Below are 16650 nucleotides of genomic sequence, written 5' to 3'. Positions count from 1 at the left end.
TCATCCCTCTTTTTCTTTTTCTCTCCCCTCTCCTCCCTCCTTCCTCACCTCTCTTCCCTCTCTCCTTCCTCACCTCTCTTCCCTCTCCTCTCTCCTTCCTCACCTCTCTTCCCTCTCTCCTTCCTCACCTCTCTTCCCTCTCCTCTCTCCTTCCTCACCTCTCTTCCCTCTCTCCTTCCTCACCTCTCTTCCCTCTCCTCTTTCCTTTCTCCCCTCTCTCCCCTCTCCTCTCTCCTTTCTCACCTCTCTTCCCTTCTCCTCCCTCCTCCCTCCTTCCTCACCTCTCTTTGTCTTTTCTCACACCATCTCTCTTTCTCCCTCCTCTCTCCCTCTCTCTCTCTGTAGTAGTTGAGGTCTGTCACGCGTTTTACGTACTGTGGATGATGATGGTGTTTTGGATTGAACTCTTGAACAATATTTGTATTTGATTGTGGTTTGGTTCAGGGCAGTGGAAAGTGAATGTACATGTAAGCAGTTTTGGTCTTGCTGTTTGACCGTGCTGACATAAGCACTATGATATTTACCTAATGAAGTTTCTTTATATCTCTCTTTCTCCAGTACGGAGGCGTTCAGCCCTGAGCGGGGGGCGAGGGAGGGGGCCACCAAGGTCATGATTGTGGTGACGGACGGAGAGTCACATGATGGGGAGGAGCTACCGGACGCTCTGGAGGAGTGTGAGAAGAGAAACATCACCAGATACGCCATCGCTGTGAGTACACACACACACACAGAGACGCACACACACGCACGCATGCACACACACACACACACTGTTTCATGGAGCACATGAATGCAGCATGCCTGCTACACCACAAACCCGCTAACCAATATGGCAGACAGTCTCACCAACCAACCCCACTCCTGAAACCGCTGTATTGATACAGCTTTTCCACCATATCACCTCGCATAACGTGAGAGCTAGCCATCCTCCCATTCAGCCTCAAACTGGCCTGAAATAATGCCTGTGGTCTTTAAAATAGCCCCAGCAAATCACTAACTGAACCCCTCTGGCTCCTTAAAATACCCCAGTGGGTAACAACAGCTATGCCTTCCTGCCCCACCCTAACCCCCCTAACACACACACACACACACACACACACACACATGCACACACACCGTCAGTGTCTCTGGTGGTGTGGTTTTGGTGGTGTGGTAGAACAGACTCCGGTGGCAGGGTAGTCTGAGACTCCTCCCCAGCCCACAGTAGAAACACTGAGAGCTGCAGAGCCACTGTCACCAGAGGAACCACAATATAAACACTGGGACCTGCAGAGCCACTGTCACCAGAGGAACCACAATATAAACACTGGGACCTGCAGAGCCACTGTCACCAGAGGAACCACAATATAAACACTGGGACCTGCAGAGCCACTGTCACCAGAGGAACCACAATATAAACACTGGGACCTGCAGAGCCACTGTCACCAGAGGAACCACAATATAAACACTGGGACCTGCAGAGCCACTGTCAACAGAGGAACCACAATATAAACACTGGGACCTGCAGAGCCACTGTCACCAGAGGAACCACAATATAAACACTGGGACCTGCAGAGCCACTGTCACCAGAGGAACCACAATATAAACACTGGGACCTGCAGAGCCACTGTCACCAGAGGAACCACAATATAAACACTGGGACCTGCAGAGCCACTGTCACCAGAGGAACCACAATATAAACACTGGGACCTGCAGAGCCACTGTCACCAGAGGAACCACAATATAAACACTGGGACCTGCAGAGCCACTGTCACCAGAGGAACCACAGTAGAAACATTGGGACACTGGAGTGGCTTGTTTGATCTGGCATAACTGGACAGGGGAATGCAAGAGTTCCTGTATTTTTGTTTTCATCCATTAAAGCCTGTTCAATGAATGATATCTTGAACAAGACTAAAGAGTCTAGATCCTTGTGGGGTTAAGTTGTGTGTTTGGTTGAGTTGACTGCTCTGTAGGTAGCCAGATACAGATATTTATGAATTAACTGATCCATGTGATGTTAGGAGTCACAGTGAGTTCATGGTCAGATCACCTTATACTGTAGCCTATACAGCCAACATTTGTAGGACATGTGTTCATCCTGAGCCACCTTGAGAGAGAGAGAGAGAGAGAGAGAGAGAGAGAGAGAGAGAGAGAGAGAGAGAGAGAGAGAGAGAGAGAGAGAGAGAGAGAGAGAGAGAGAGAGAGAGAGAGAGAGAGAGAGAGAGAGAGAGAGAGAGAGAGAGAGAGAGAGAGAATCTCCAGGGAGTCTTGGTGCAGAAAAGTGGTTTCACTGTGAAGACTGCAATGTTTTGATGTTGTTGCTCTCTGTCCTGCTGCTGCCAGTGTGTGTAGGACAGAAAACAGCCCTTTGGGGAGAGCAGAGCAACAAGCTCTCTAAAATAACAGCCTGAGTCATGTTTTATACATCAGCCTGCCTGCCTGCCGACTCACACAGAATTTACAGTCAACGGGGAGGGGTTACAGGGTGTGTGTTTGTCTGTTTGCACATTTGTTTGTGTGCCTGTGCATGTGTGTGTATACATGTGCAGTAGCTATAACTTCACTGTATATTTTCAATACTTAACAAGCTACCTCCCGCCATCTGTATTTCTATCCCTCTCTCTCCGTTCGTGAATCTGAGGACAAACCAGCAGCAGCTGGCAAGACCAACGGAATTTCTCTGCTTCTATAAGATCTTCATGTGTACATTTATAATGTAGGCTTTCTTCACATTACACCCTCCCTCCATCCCTCCCTTCCTCCATCCTTCTCTCCCTCCCTCCTTCCTTCCTTCCCTCCCTCCGTCCATCCCTCTCTCCCTCCCTCCATCCCTCCCTCCTTCCCTCCCTCCCTCCGTCCCCTTTGAAAACAGAGAATTTCCTTAGTTAGGTTGGCAGCCAGAGTGACAGGGAAGGATTCTTGGGATTGGGTTTCTGGGGAGGAATTTGCTCCTTACTGAAGTGTTTAGGCTATTCTGAACTGCAGACTGCAAGCTGTAGGTGATACTATAGCCTCCTCACACTAGAGAGCCCTACCACACCAGTTATCGCTCTCCCCCTATCTGGACCAATTCTTTACTCTCACGGTTTGCTAGAGCAGTATTTCCCAAACATTTTAGCTGACTCCGTTTTTAGACACCCCCTTAGTTAGAACCATAAGTACAGTATCTGTTTTAAGACACCCCCTTAGAACCCTAAGTACAGTATCTGTTTTAAGACACCCCTTTAGTTAGAACCCTACAGACAGTATCTGTTTTAAGACACACCCTTAGTTAGAACTCTACATACAGTATCTGTTTTAAGACACCCCCTTAGTTAGAACCCTACGGACAGTATCTGTTTTAAGACACCCCCTTAGTTAGAACCCTTTAAGGGGTTATACTCTGCACATCTGGCTGTCTCTCTGTACTTGTCCTTGATTCAGTTTCTGTCCTCTACTGTACTGTATGGGGGTGGTGTTGGAAGCTCTCTCTCTGTCTTCTCAGATTATCCTGACTCAGTAATATCTCTCCCTTTTATATAAATGTTCTCTCTCCCTGTGAAACATGGAGGAGTTATTGGCAGAAGACGTAGAGAATTGTCTGTTAATGTTATCTCTCACTCTACCTTTCCCTTTTCCTGTCCCTTACTTTTACCCCCTTCTTTCTCTCTCCATCCCCTCACCCACCTCCCTCTCTCTGTATCTCTTTCTCTCTCCATCCCCTCACCCACCTCCCTCTCTCTGTATCTCTTTCTCTCTCCATCCCCTCACCCACCTCCCTCTCTCTGTATCTCTTTCTCTCTCCATCCCCTCACCCACCTCCCTCTCTCTGTATCTCTTTCTCTCTCCATCCCCCTCACCCACCTCCCTCTCTCTGTATCTCTTTCTCTCTCCATCCCCTCACCCACCTCCCTCTCTCTGTATCTCTTTCTCTCTCCATCCCCTCACCCCCCTCCCCTCTCTCTGTATCTCTTTCTCTCTCCATCCCCTCACCCACCTCCCTCTCTCTGTATCTCTTTCTCTCTCCATCCCCTAACCCACCTCCCTCTCTCTGTATCTCTTTCTCTCTCCATCCCCCTCACTCACCTCCCTCTCTCTGTATCTCTTTCTCTCTCCATCCCCTCACCCACCTCCCTCTCTCTGTATCTCTTTCTCTCTCCATCCCCTCACCCACCTCCCTCTCTCTGTATCTCTTTCTCTCTCCATCCCCTCACCCACCTCCCTCTCTCTGTATCTCTTTCTCTCTCCATCCCCCTAACCCACCTCCCTCTCTCTGTATCTCTTTCTCTCTCCATCCCCTCACCCACCTCCCTCTCTCTGTATCTCTTTCTCTCTCCATCCCCTCACCCACCTCCCTCTCTCTGTATCTCTTTCTCTCTCCATCCCCTCACTCACCTCCCTCTCTCTGTATCTCTTTCTCTCTCCATCCCCTCACCCACCTCCCTCTCTCTGTATCTCTTTCTCTCTCCATCCCCTAACCCACCTCCCTCTCTCTGTATCTCTTTCTCTCTCCATCCCCTCACCCACCTCCCTCTCTCTGTATCTCTTTCTCTCTCCATCCCCTCACCCACCTCCCTCTCTCTGTATCTCTTTCTCTCTCCATCCCCTAACCCACCTCCCTCTCTCTGTATCTCTTTCTCTCTCCATCCCCTCACCCACCTCCCTCTCTCTGTATCTCTTTCTCTCTCCATCCCCTCACCCACCTCCCTCTCTCTGTATCTCTTTCTCTCTCCATCCCCTAACCCACCTCCCTCTCTCTGTATCTCTTTCTCTCTCCATCCCCTAACCCACCTCCCTCTCTCTGTATCTCTTTCTCTCTCCATCCCCTCACCCACCTCCCTCTCTCTGTATCTCTTTCTCTCTCCATCCCCTAACCCACCTCCCTCTCTCTGTATCTCTTTCTCTCTCCATCCCCTCACCCACCTCCCTCTCTCTGTATCTCTTTCTCTCTCCATCCCCTCACCCACCTCCCTCTCTCTGTATCTCTTTCTCTCTCCATCCCCTAACCCACCTCCCTCTCTCTGTATCTCTTTCTCTCTCCATCCCCTCACCCACCTCCCTCTCTCTGTATCTCTTTCTCTCTCCATCCCCTAACCCACCTCCCTCTCTCTGTATCTCTTTCTCTCTCCATCCCCTCACCCACCTCCCTCTCTCTGTATCTCTTTCTCTCTCCATCCCCTCACCCACCTCCCTCTCTCTGTATCTCTTTCTCTCTCCATCCCCTCACCCACCTCCCTCTCTCTGTATCTCTTTCTCTCTCCATCCCCTCACCCACCTCCCTCTCTCTGTATCTCTTTCTCTCTCCATCCCCTCACCCACCTCCCTCTCTCTGTATCTCTTTCTCTCTCCATCCCCTCACCCACCTCCCTCTCTCTGTATCTCTTTCTCTCTCCATCCCCTCACCCACCTCCCTCTCTCTGTATCTCTTTCTCTCTCCATCCCCTCACCCACCTCCCTCTCTCTGTATCTCTTTCTCTCTCCATCCCCTCACCCACCTCCCTCTCTCTGTATCTCTTTCTCTCTCCATCCCCTCACCCACCTCCCTCTCTCTGTATCTCTTTCTCTCTCCATCCCCTCACCCACCTCCCTCTCTCTGTATCTCTTTCTCTCTCCATCCCCCTCACCCACCTCCCTCTCTCTGTATCTCTTTCTCTCTCCATCCCCTCACCCACCTCCCTCTCTCTGTATCTCTTTCTCTCTCCATCCCCCTCACCCACCTCCCTCTCTCTGTATCTCTTTCTCTCTCCATCCCCTCACCCACCTCCCTCTCTCTGTATCTCTTTCTCTCTCCATCCCCTCACCCACCTCCCTCTCTCTGTATCTCTTTCTCTCTCCATCCCCTCACTCACCTCCCTCTCTCTGTATCTCTTTCTCTCTCCATCCCCTCACCCACCTCCCTCTCTCTGTATCTCTTTCTCTCTCTATCCCCTCACCCACCTCCCTCTCTCTGTATCTCTTTCTCTCTCCATCCCCCTCACCCACCTCCCTCTCTCTCTGTATCTCTTTCTCTCTCCATCCCCTCACCCACCTCCCTCTCTCTGTATCTCTTTCTCTCTCCATCCCCTCACCCACCTCCCTCTCTCTGTATCTCTTTCTCTCTCCATCCCCTCACCCACCTCCCTCTCTCTGTATCTCTTTCTCTCTCCATCCCCTCACCCACCTCCCTCTCTCTGTATCTCTTTCTCTCTCCATCCCCTCACCCACCTCCCTCTCTCTGTATCTCTTTCTCTCTCCATCCCCTCACCCACCTCCCTCTCTCTGTATCTCTTTCTCTCTCCATCCCTCACCCACCTCCCTCTCTCTGTATCTCTTTCTCTCTCCATCCCCTCACCCACCTCCCTCTCTCTGTATCTCTTTCTCTCTCCATCCCCTCACCCACCTCCCTTTCTCTGTATCTCTATCTCTCTCTTTTGTTTTTCTACCCTTCCCTCTACCCCTTTCTTTCTCTCTTCCTCTCTCTTTATCTCTTCCCCCCCTCTCTTTCCTCATCCCTTTCTCTCTCACTCCAGGTATTGGGTCACTACATCCGCAGGCAGCAGGACCCAGAGACGTTCATCAGTGAGATCAAGTACATCGCCAGCGACCCTGACGACAAATACTTCTTCAACGTGACTGACGAGGCGGCACTCAACGACATCGTAGATGCACTAGGAGACCGCATCTTCACTCTGGAGGGTGAGACAGCGCGAGGGAGAGTAAGGGGGAGAGAGGGAGAGGAGAGGAGGGAGGTGAAAGTGAGGGAAAGAGAAAGGAGGTAAGGGTGTGTGTGACCTGGAGACAGGGAGTCCCTGCTTTCTTATTTAGGCAGGGAGAAAGTTAGAAGAAAGAGAGATGCTACTCTCTTACTCTCTTTCTTATGAGAAAGAGGGAAAAAAGGAGGGAATGGTGCCACATTCAATCCTAGATGGAATGAAAGAGGAAGGGATGGATAGATGCCACTACCTTTAAAAGGAAAGATGGGTGGGAGCAGCTATCACAACACTTACAGGAATGAGGGAGGAAGACTGAGAAATTATGCCACCCTGAAGTCTGTAGGGAGCGAGGGAGGAAGGGAGGGGAGGAAGGGAGAGGAGGATGAGGGAGGTAGATTCTGTATACCACCTGGGTTCTTGAGTGAGGAGGGAGAGAGAGGGCACTAACCTGTGGCATCTAGATAGTGGGAGATTGGGGAGAGGAAGGAAGGAAGGGAGGGAGGGAATGTATGGAGAAAAGATGGAAGGGGGATACAAATACAAAATAACAGTATTTGAATTGAGGAGTGTGTGTTCATGTGTGAGAGTGGGCAGAACAGGATGCCACATTTAGTCCCATCACAGTATTCATGTGTCAGCCACCTGGCACTGGCAGAACAAACATTAACCAAACATTAAACTTAACTTCCTCTGAGAGTTAGGGTTAGGGTAAGCCTGTTCCGCTTTCACCTCATCAGAGGTCCCAATAGCCCCTCACTCAGTCACTGAACCCCAAACACCACACAGATATGTGGTTGGGCACAGAAACATGAGAGGGTGAGACTCATGACTGCACTAATAAAATAATGTTTGAATGACATGACACAAAGTAGTAGCTTGGCGACAGAGAGGTCTGCTCAACTTGATTTTTGTGTTGGATACTACAGAAAAGGCACTAGAAAGGTTTGTCAAACATTGTTTTGATGTTTCTGTTTCGTCACAGGGACGCTGGGGTACAATGAGAGCTCCTTTGAGCTTGAGATGTCCCAGATCGGCTTCTCCACACACGTTCTCGATGTGAGTCCACCGTTTGTGTGTATGCGTGCGTGTGCAAGAGAGGGAGGTGGGTGAGGGGGATGGAGAGAGTTTCATGTACACTTTACTTGAATTTCTGATCTTTCATTGTACTGTATGTTTATCCACCCCTCCCCTCTCTCCCATGCATGTGTGTTCCAGGATGGGATCCTGTTTGGGATGGTGGGGGCGTATGACTGGGACGGAGGGGTGCTGAAGGAAGGCACTGAGGGGCGCATCATGCCCACCAGAGAGGCCTTTGAGTCAGAGTTCCCCCAGGAGCTCAAGAACCATGCTGCCTATCTGGGTGACTTTACTTACTTACTTTACACTATGTACACTTTACATTACACTGTTTTACACGTAATACTACCAAACTTTACACTGTTTTACACGTAATACTACTAAACGTATCACTGTTTTACACGTAAAACTACTAAACTTATCACTGTTTTACACATAATACTACCAACCTTTACACTGTTTTACACGTAATACTACTAAACGTATCACTGTTTTACACGTAATACTACTAAACGTATCACTGTTTTACACGTAATACTACTAAACGTATCACTGTTTTACACGTTGTGACGTCACGAGAGGCTACACAGCTTTCAGCGGGATTGCTCAAGTAGTGCAAGGAGACAAGGTTCAAACAAAACAAGGATTTTATTATAGGTCTTGGGAAATTAACGAAACTATAACAAAATTCTGTTCTCTTGTGGCTCTTTAAGGGTTAACAGTTCAGGGATGTCTCTTCCACATCCAAAATCATAATTCTCACTCGCTCAGATAACTTTTCCCCAGCCTTACTGTAGTCCACGTTGCAGCTAGTGGCCAACCCAGCAAAAAGTCCTTCCAAATGTCTCTCACGTATTTCCCACAGGTGCATATATCCAAAGGTGAGTATTTCCCAAAGGTAAGTATCTCCAAATCCTTATATTCCTCATGGAAGTGGACGTGCAGCACTCTTGTTCTCCAGAGAGCCCAGGTTGGAGACTGTGTCTCTTCACCCCCACACACTCCCTCAGTGTGTCTCTTCCCTTCCCAAACCTTCAGCTCATCAGCTCCTCATTTGTTTCAGCTGCGTGGGAAGATTGGCCATAGAGGGGTGGAGTTCCCGACCATACCAGCAGATGGAGCCATAGCTGTCTGGGTTTGCAGCCACCTCAGGATGTAACGTCCCTCCAGGACACAGCCTCTCGTGACATCACACATCCCCTCCTCGGGACCGACGTCCTCGTCGGGTAAAGGCAGCGAAGAAGGCATCACGCCGGGAGAGGGCGTCCGCATTGCCGTGGTGCTTGCCAGACTGCTCTCTCTTCAACTCCTCCAACTCTAGGACCAGGGACTCAGCCTCCTGTTGTCTCTCCTTGAGTTTCTTACTGAACGCATCAGCCTTGGTTTTAGCAGAGTTTAGCTTCTGTTGAGCAGCTTTCAGTTCCTTCTCTCTCTCTGCCTCCGCATTCTTCATCTTGTTCTCCAACACCTTGTACTTCTCCTCTGCCTTCTTCTGGACCTCCTTACTACTGCGCAGGGTCTCCTCACACTCCTCGATGGTCCTGCGCAGCCTCTCCCAGCTCCTCCTGTTGCTTAGGGAAGGAGCTCTGTTGGAGTTTAGCCTGGAGGATATCTAACTCTTCTGTCTTCATGTCTAACTGTTGCTTTAACAAACGATACCTCTCAGCGGTCCCCTTCAGACCAGACAGTTCTTTGTCCAGATTCTGTAGCTCCGTCTCTGTGTCGGTCTGGGCACCTGCCATCCCTATCAGAGCCCGGGCGGGAGTGAGTAACTCGGAGGATTGCACCGGAGCCTTCCCAGGATGAGTCTTGCCTCTCCGTTTCCGAGGTACTCGGGTTATCCTCTCCTGAGACTCTCTCCAGAGTGGGTAAAGGCTGGGCAGTCTCGTCCCAATTAGGACAGGGACGGGGAGGGAATCAACCACCCCCGCCGTCGTGTGTATGGTTCCCCGTGTGCTGGTCATTGTAAGTTCAGTAATGGGGTATTCTCTGGTGTCCCCATGGACACAGGAAACTGGGAGGACTTTCCCCGGGGTCAGACACGTTGGGCCCACCAAATCCTTACGCACCAGGGTGGCCCGGCTACCAGAATCCAGTAAGGCCTCCACATCATGGTGATTCACAGTTACCGGGCAGGTGGGGGGTCGATCTGGGCCGCCATCTACGACTCCCAAGAGCGAGGCAAAATGGTGTGTGGGTGCTGAGCTGGAGGACTCCGCAGTGGGCATAGGTTCATCGGCTGGTTTCCCACACTGCCAGGAGATATGTCCCATCTCCCCACACCGGTAACACTGTCGAAGTTTCCCCCTCCTGGTGTACTCTTCTTGGACCCGCCGGGTTTCTGGCTCCCCCTGGAGCCGGGATAAGTCCTGACGTGGCTGGGTTCGAGACCTTGGGGGTCCTTTGGACGGGTTCTTCCCATTTGTGGTGGGGCCGCACTCCTGGGGTCTTTTTTCGGGAAGCATTCAGCATCTCCGCTGTGGCCTGGTACTTTTCCACAGCTTCCACGGTCAGATCAGCCGTGGTCAAGGCCTGTTGACTGATGAACCGTTTTGCCTCATAAGGCAGGGCGCGTAGGTAACGATCCACCACAACGGCCTCCACCACCGCCGCTGCTGTATTCCTCTGCGGATCCAGCCATTTCCTTGCGATTCGGACAAGTTCATGCATCTGCGCCCGAGGAGGTTGGTCTGGTTGGAAGGTCCAGCTGCGAAAGCGCTGGGCCATACCAAACTTTGTGAGTCCATATCTGCTGAGGATCTCAGACTTCAGGGCATCATAGTCAGTAACCTGGTCAGGGCCCAGGTCCCGGACAGCATTCAGCGATTCCCCGGTTAGAAAGGGGGCTAACAGACCAACCCACTGTTGCTTGGGCCAGGCTTCCCTAGTGGCCGTGGCCTCAAATGCATGCAGGTATGCCTCAATGTCATCGGTAGCTCCCATCTTAGATATAAAGTCACTTGCCTTTATTGGGCGGGTATTTTGGACCACCCTCTGTCTCTGCAACTGCAATTCCTCTGCCTTCAGAAGGTTGGCTTTCTTTTGCTCCTCCAAGAGAGCCACGTTTGCTTGCATCTGGGCTTGCTGGCCAGCAACAAGGGCTTTCAATATGTCCTCCATTTCAGTCGGCGGGAAGCCTACGGCCAACTTGGAAAACTGGGTGATCAAACCTTCGGTATCCTCCTCTGACATGCACTATTAACGCTTGAGCGTGCCCGTATTCTCCACCATCTGTGACGTCACGAGAGGCTACACAGCTTTCAGCGGGATTGCTCAAGTAGTGCAAGGAGACAAGGTTCAAACAAAACAAGGATTTTATTATAGGTCTTGGGAAATTAACGAAACTATAACAAAATTCTGTTCTCTTGTGGCTCTTTAAGGGTTAACAGTTCAGGGATGTCTCTTCCACATCCAAAATCATAATTCTCACTCGCTCAGATAACTTTTCCCCAGCCTTACTGTAGTCCACGTTGCAGCTAGTGGCCAACCCAGCAAAAAGTCCTTCCAAATGTCTCTCACGTATTTCCACAGGTGCATATATCCAAAGGTGAGTATTTCCCAAAGGTAAGTATCTCCAAATCCTTATATTCCTCATGGAAGTGGACGTGCAGCACTCTTGTTCTCCAGAGAGCCCAGGTTGGAGACTGTGTCTCTTCACCCCCCACACACTCCCTCAGTGTGTCTCTTCCCTTCCCAAACCTTCAGCTCATCAGCTCCTCATTTGTTTCAGCTGCGTGGGAAGATTGGCCATAGAGGGGTGGAGTTCCCGACCATACCAGCAGATGGAGCCATAGCTGTCTGGGTTTGCAGCCACCTCAGGGGGATGTAACGTCCCTCCAGGACACAGCCTCTCGTGACATCACAACGTAATACTACTAAACGTATCACTGTTTTACACGTAATACTACTAAACTTTACACGGTTTTACATGGTTTTACATGTAATACTACTAAACTTATCACTGTTTTACACGTAATACTGCTAAACTTATCACGGCTTTACACCCCCCCAAAAAAAATCATACCAAATGTGTCTCCAGGCATCTCTATGACCTGTGAAATATTTGAATCCTATGTGAATGTAATGTATTTTGTGGATCTAAATAAAGTATGTGTGTGTGTTTAGGCTACACAGTGTCGTCAGTCATAGTGGGTGACTGGAGGAGGCTGTATGTGGCTGGAGCTCCCAGGTTCAAACACAAAGGAAAGGTAATTCTGTTTGAACTGAGCAACGATGGAGATGTCAACATCGCACAGGCCCTCAATGGAGAACAGGTAGCTAGTGTGTGTGTGTGTGTGTGTATGTGTGTGTGTGTATATACCTCACTGGATGTATCTTTCAATCAAACTCTCACTCCCCCCCTCTCTCTCCCCCTCTCCTCACCCCTACTCTCTCTCTCTCTCTCTCTCTCTCTCTCTCTCTCTCTCTCTCTCTCTCTCTCTGTAGATTGGGTCATACTATGGCAGTGAGGTGTGTGGGTTGGACGTGGACCAGGATGGCATTACTGATGTTCTGCTGGTGGCAGCACCCATGTACCTGGGCCATGGCAACAAGGAGGCGGGCAGAGTCTACATCTACTCCCTCAGTGGGGTGAGACGGGGGGAGTAGAGGGGGAGGACTGGGCTTGTGTCAGAAAGGGGGGGTGAGAGGTGGGTGAAGGTGGGAGATAAAGTTAAGGGAAAGGGAAAGACACATGGGAGACACATGGGACCGGTAGACACATGGGGTGGCGCACAATTGGCCCAGCGTCGTCCAGGGTAGGGGAGGGAATGGCCGGCAGGGATGTTTGTAGAGCATGGCGTTTGCAACGCCAGGGTTGTGGGTTCGATTCCCACGGGGGGCCAGTATGAAAAAATAAAAATATATAATGTATGCACTCACTAACTGTAAGTCGCTCTGGATAAGAGCGTCTGCTAAATGACTAAAATGTAAAATGTAAATGTAAAGGGGATGAGGGATATTAGGAGGGAAGAAGAGGAATGGCTTGGAGGTGCTGACTCTCTCTCTCTCTCCCTCTCGCTCTCTTTCTCTCGCTGTCTCTACTCTGCCTCTCTCTGTCTCTCTCCATTTATAACTCTCTCCTCCCTCTTGCTGTCTCTCTCTCTCTCTCTCTGTGTCTCTCTCTCAGGAGGAGGTGTTTGTGTCTAACGGTACTCTGAAGGCAGAGGATAGGTCCCAGGATGCTAGGTTTGGCTACGCCCTGGCCTCCGTCCCAGACCTCAACCATGACGGGTACACTGACTTGCTGGTGGGGGCACCCCTGGAGGACGGACACATTGGGGCCATATACGTCTACCACGGCCAGGGCATACACATCATCCATAACTACAAACAGGTAGATAAACACATCATCCATAACTACAAACAGGTAGATATACACATCATCCATAATTACAAACAGGTAGATATACACATCATCCATAACTACAAACAGGTAGATATACACATCATCCATAATTACAAACAGGTAGATATACACATCATCCATAATTACAAACAGGGAGATATACACATCATCGATAATTACAAACAGGTAGATATACAAATCATCCATAATTACAAACAGGGAGATATACACATCATCCATAATTACAAACAGGTAAATATACACATCATCCATAATTACAAACAGATAGATATACACATCATCCATAATTACAAACAGGGAGATATACACATCATCCATAACTACAAACAGGTAGAGAAATAAGTGTCACCAGAAGTATAGGTAGAGTCCATCTCTATGAAAAGAAAAGTGAAGATTTGTGTTTAAAGGGATATCATTCCTAGCTATAGTATTTCAATTTACCTCTCTCCACCACTTCTCCACCCTCTTCTCTCCACCTCCTTGCTCGCCTCTTCTTCTCCCTGTAGCGTATCGCAGGGTCGTCCTTGTCCCCCTCTCTGCAGTATTTTGGGCGCAGTGTGAGTGCCAGACTGGACCTGGATGGAGATGGTCTGTTAGACCTGGCTGTGGGGGCCCAGGGCAGCGCTGTACTACTCAGGTAAGGAAGGAGGGAGGAGGGGAGGGGAGGGATGAAGAGGAGGGGAGGGGAGGGATGAAGAGGAGGGGAGGGATGAAGAGGAGGGGTATATTGTCAGACTTGGCTGTGGAGTATTTAAAGAAAACGTGATGATGATCGTCATCATTGAATGATCAATTCTCCCTCCCCTCTCCCCTCTCCCCAGTTCTCGTAGTATAGTACAGATCAACATGAGTCTGTCCTTCCAGCCCCACTCCATCAACATCATCCAGAAGACGTGTCAGAGAGGAGGGAGGGAGTCTGCCTGTCTCAACGCTACAGCCTGCTTCCTGGCTCTGTCCCACTCCCCTGGAACTCACAGCAACAGCTTCGGTAAGGGAGGGGGAGGGAGGGGAGAGAGGGAGGGGACAGGGAGGGGAAGGGGACTGGAGAGAGTGAGGGTGAGGGAGGGGGGAAGGAGAGGGAGAGAGGAGGGGGAGGGTGGGCGGGTGGGTGGAAGGAGAGAGGATGGGGAGGGAGAGGGAGGGAGTCTGCCTGTTAGATTTGATAGATTTGTTATCAACACTAACATCCCCTCCCTCCTCCTCAGAGCTGTCGGTGGTGGCCATGTTGGATGACAGAAAGTTGACAGCGAGGGCGTTGTTTGACGACAGCAACCAGAGACAGACACAGCTGGGGGTCAGAGTTCACACAGGAGAGACTGTCTGCCACAACCTGCCCTTCCATGTGTTTGTGAGTATGACAGTGTCTTGCAAAAGTATTAATTCCCTGTGGCGTTTTTCCTATTTTGTTGTATTACAAACTGTAATTTAAATTTATTTTTATTTGGATTTCATGTAATGGACATACACAAAATAGTCCAAATTGGTGAAGTGAAATGAAAAATGTTTCAAATAATTCTAAAAAATAAATAACGGAAAAGTGGTGCGTGCATATGTATTCACCCCCTTTGCTATGAAGCCCCTAAATAAGATCTGGTGCAACCAATTAACTTCAGAAGTCACATAATTAGTTAAATAAAGTCCACCTGTGTGCAATCTAAGTGTCACATGATCTCAGTATATATATACACCTGTTCTGAAAGGCCCCAGAGTCTGCAACACCACTAAGCAAGGGGCACCACCAAGCAAGCGGCACCATGAAGACCAAGGATCTCTCCAAACAGGTCAGGGACAAAGTTGAAGAGAAGTACAGATCAGGGTTGGGTTATAAAAAAATATCTGAAACTTTGAACATCCCACGGAGCACCATTAAATCCATTATTAAAAAAATTGAAAGGATATGGCACCACAACAAACCTGCCAAGAGAGGGCCACCCACCAAAACTCACGGACCAGGCAAGGAGGGCATTAATCAGAGAGGCAACAAAGATAACCCTGAAGGAGCTGCAATGCTCCACAGCGGAGATTGGAGTATCTGTCCATAGGACCACTTTAAGCCGTACACTCCACAGAGCTGGGCTTTATGGAAGAGTGGCCAGAAAAAAGCCATTGCTTCAAGAAAAAAATAAGCAAACACATTTGGTGTTGGCCAAAAGGCATGTGGGAGACTCCCCAAACATATGGAAGAAGGTACTCTGGTCAGATTAGACTAAAATTGAGCTTTCTGGTCATCAAGGAAAACGCTATGTCTGGCGCAAACCCAACACCTTTCAACACCCCGAGAACACCCTCCCCACAGTGAAGCATGGTGGTGGCAGCATCATGCTGTGGGGATGTTTTTCATCGGCAGGGACTGGGAAACTGGTCAGAATTGAAGGAATGATGGATGGCGCTAAATACAGGGAAATTCTTGAGGGAAACCTGTTTCAGTCTTCCAGAGATTTGAGACTGGGACGGAGGTTGACCTTCCAACAGGACAATGACCCTAAGCATACTGCTAAAGCAACACTCAAGTGGTTTAAGGGGAAACATTTAAATGTCTTGGAATGGCCTAGTCAAAGCCCAGACCTCAATCCAATTGAGAATCTGTGGTATGACTTAAAGATTGCTGTACACCAGCGGAACCCATCCAGCTTGAAGGAGCTGAAGCAGTTTTGCCTTGAAGAATGGGAAAAAATCCCAGTGGATGTGCCAAGCTTATAGAGACATACCCCAAGAGTGTGCCACGCTTATAGAGACATACCCCAAGAGACTTGCAGCTATAATTGCTGCAAAAGGTGGCGCTACGAAGTAGGGGGGGGGGGGGGGGGGAATAGTTATGCATGCTCAAGTTTTCTGTTTTTTGTCTTATTTCTTGTTTGTTTCACAATAAAAAAATATTTTGCATCTTCAAAGTGGTAGGCATGTTGTGTAAATCAAATGATACAAACTCCCCAAAAAATCCATTTTAATTCCAGGTTGTAAGGCAACAAAATAGGAAAAATGCCAAGGGCTGTGAATAATTTTGCGCCAGGATAGTGGGTTCAATTCCTGGGACCATACATAAAACATTTTAAGTATGCACACGACTGTAAGCCGCTTTGGATAAAAGCATCTGCTAAATGGCATATACACACACACATACTACACACACACTACACAATTAACATACACACATGCCCTATCACAAACACACAACCAACATGTATAGGCTACTGCCACAACCTGCCCTTCCATATGTTCACACACTCAATGCCAAAACACACACGTTTGCACACATACTTCACGCCGACCGACACACACAATCTAAACTCAGCAAAAATAGAAACGTCCCTTTTTCTGGACCCTGTCTTTCAAAGATAATTCATAAAAATCCAAATAACTTCACAGATCTTCATTGTAAAGGGTTGTTTACATGCTTGTTCAATTAACCATAAACAATGAATGAACATGCACCTGTGGAACGGTCGTTAAGACACTAACAGCTTACAGACGGTAGGCAATGCTCAGTTGGTAGAGCATGGCGCTTGCAACGCCAGGGTTGTGGGTTCGTTTCCCACAGGGAGCCAGTATGAA

At 49.1% G+C, this 16650-nt stretch overlaps 1 protein-coding gene across 1 annotated transcript in view; it reads left to right on the top strand.

Moving 5' to 3' along the window:
- The window catches only part of LOC123484508 (integrin alpha-10-like), a 55731-nt gene that overhangs the window by 32416 nt on the left and 6665 nt on the right, over window positions 1–16650 (top strand). The window contains exons 8-17 of the mRNA XM_045214937.1: window positions 559–709; window positions 6471–6636; window positions 7636–7709; window positions 7869–8013; window positions 11856–12004; window positions 12177–12320; window positions 12859–13065; window positions 13605–13735; window positions 13920–14086; window positions 14304–14446. Of these exons, the coding sequence (XP_045070872.1) occupies window positions 559–709; window positions 6471–6636; window positions 7636–7709; window positions 7869–8013; window positions 11856–12004; window positions 12177–12320; window positions 12859–13065; window positions 13605–13735; window positions 13920–14086; window positions 14304–14446 (1477 nt within the window). The remainder of the gene's footprint in view (window positions 1–558; window positions 710–6470; window positions 6637–7635; window positions 7710–7868; window positions 8014–11855; window positions 12005–12176; window positions 12321–12858; window positions 13066–13604; window positions 13736–13919; window positions 14087–14303; window positions 14447–16650) is intronic.

Source organism: Coregonus clupeaformis, unplaced genomic scaffold, assembly GCF_020615455.1.
Source record: "Coregonus clupeaformis isolate EN_2021a unplaced genomic scaffold, ASM2061545v1 scaf0341, whole genome shotgun sequence".
In the NCBI taxonomy this organism is placed as follows: Eukaryota; Metazoa; Chordata; class Actinopteri; order Salmoniformes; family Salmonidae; genus Coregonus; species Coregonus clupeaformis.
The sequence above is the reverse complement of the archived record's forward strand: the minus strand, read 5'-3'. Positions and strand labels throughout refer to the sequence as shown.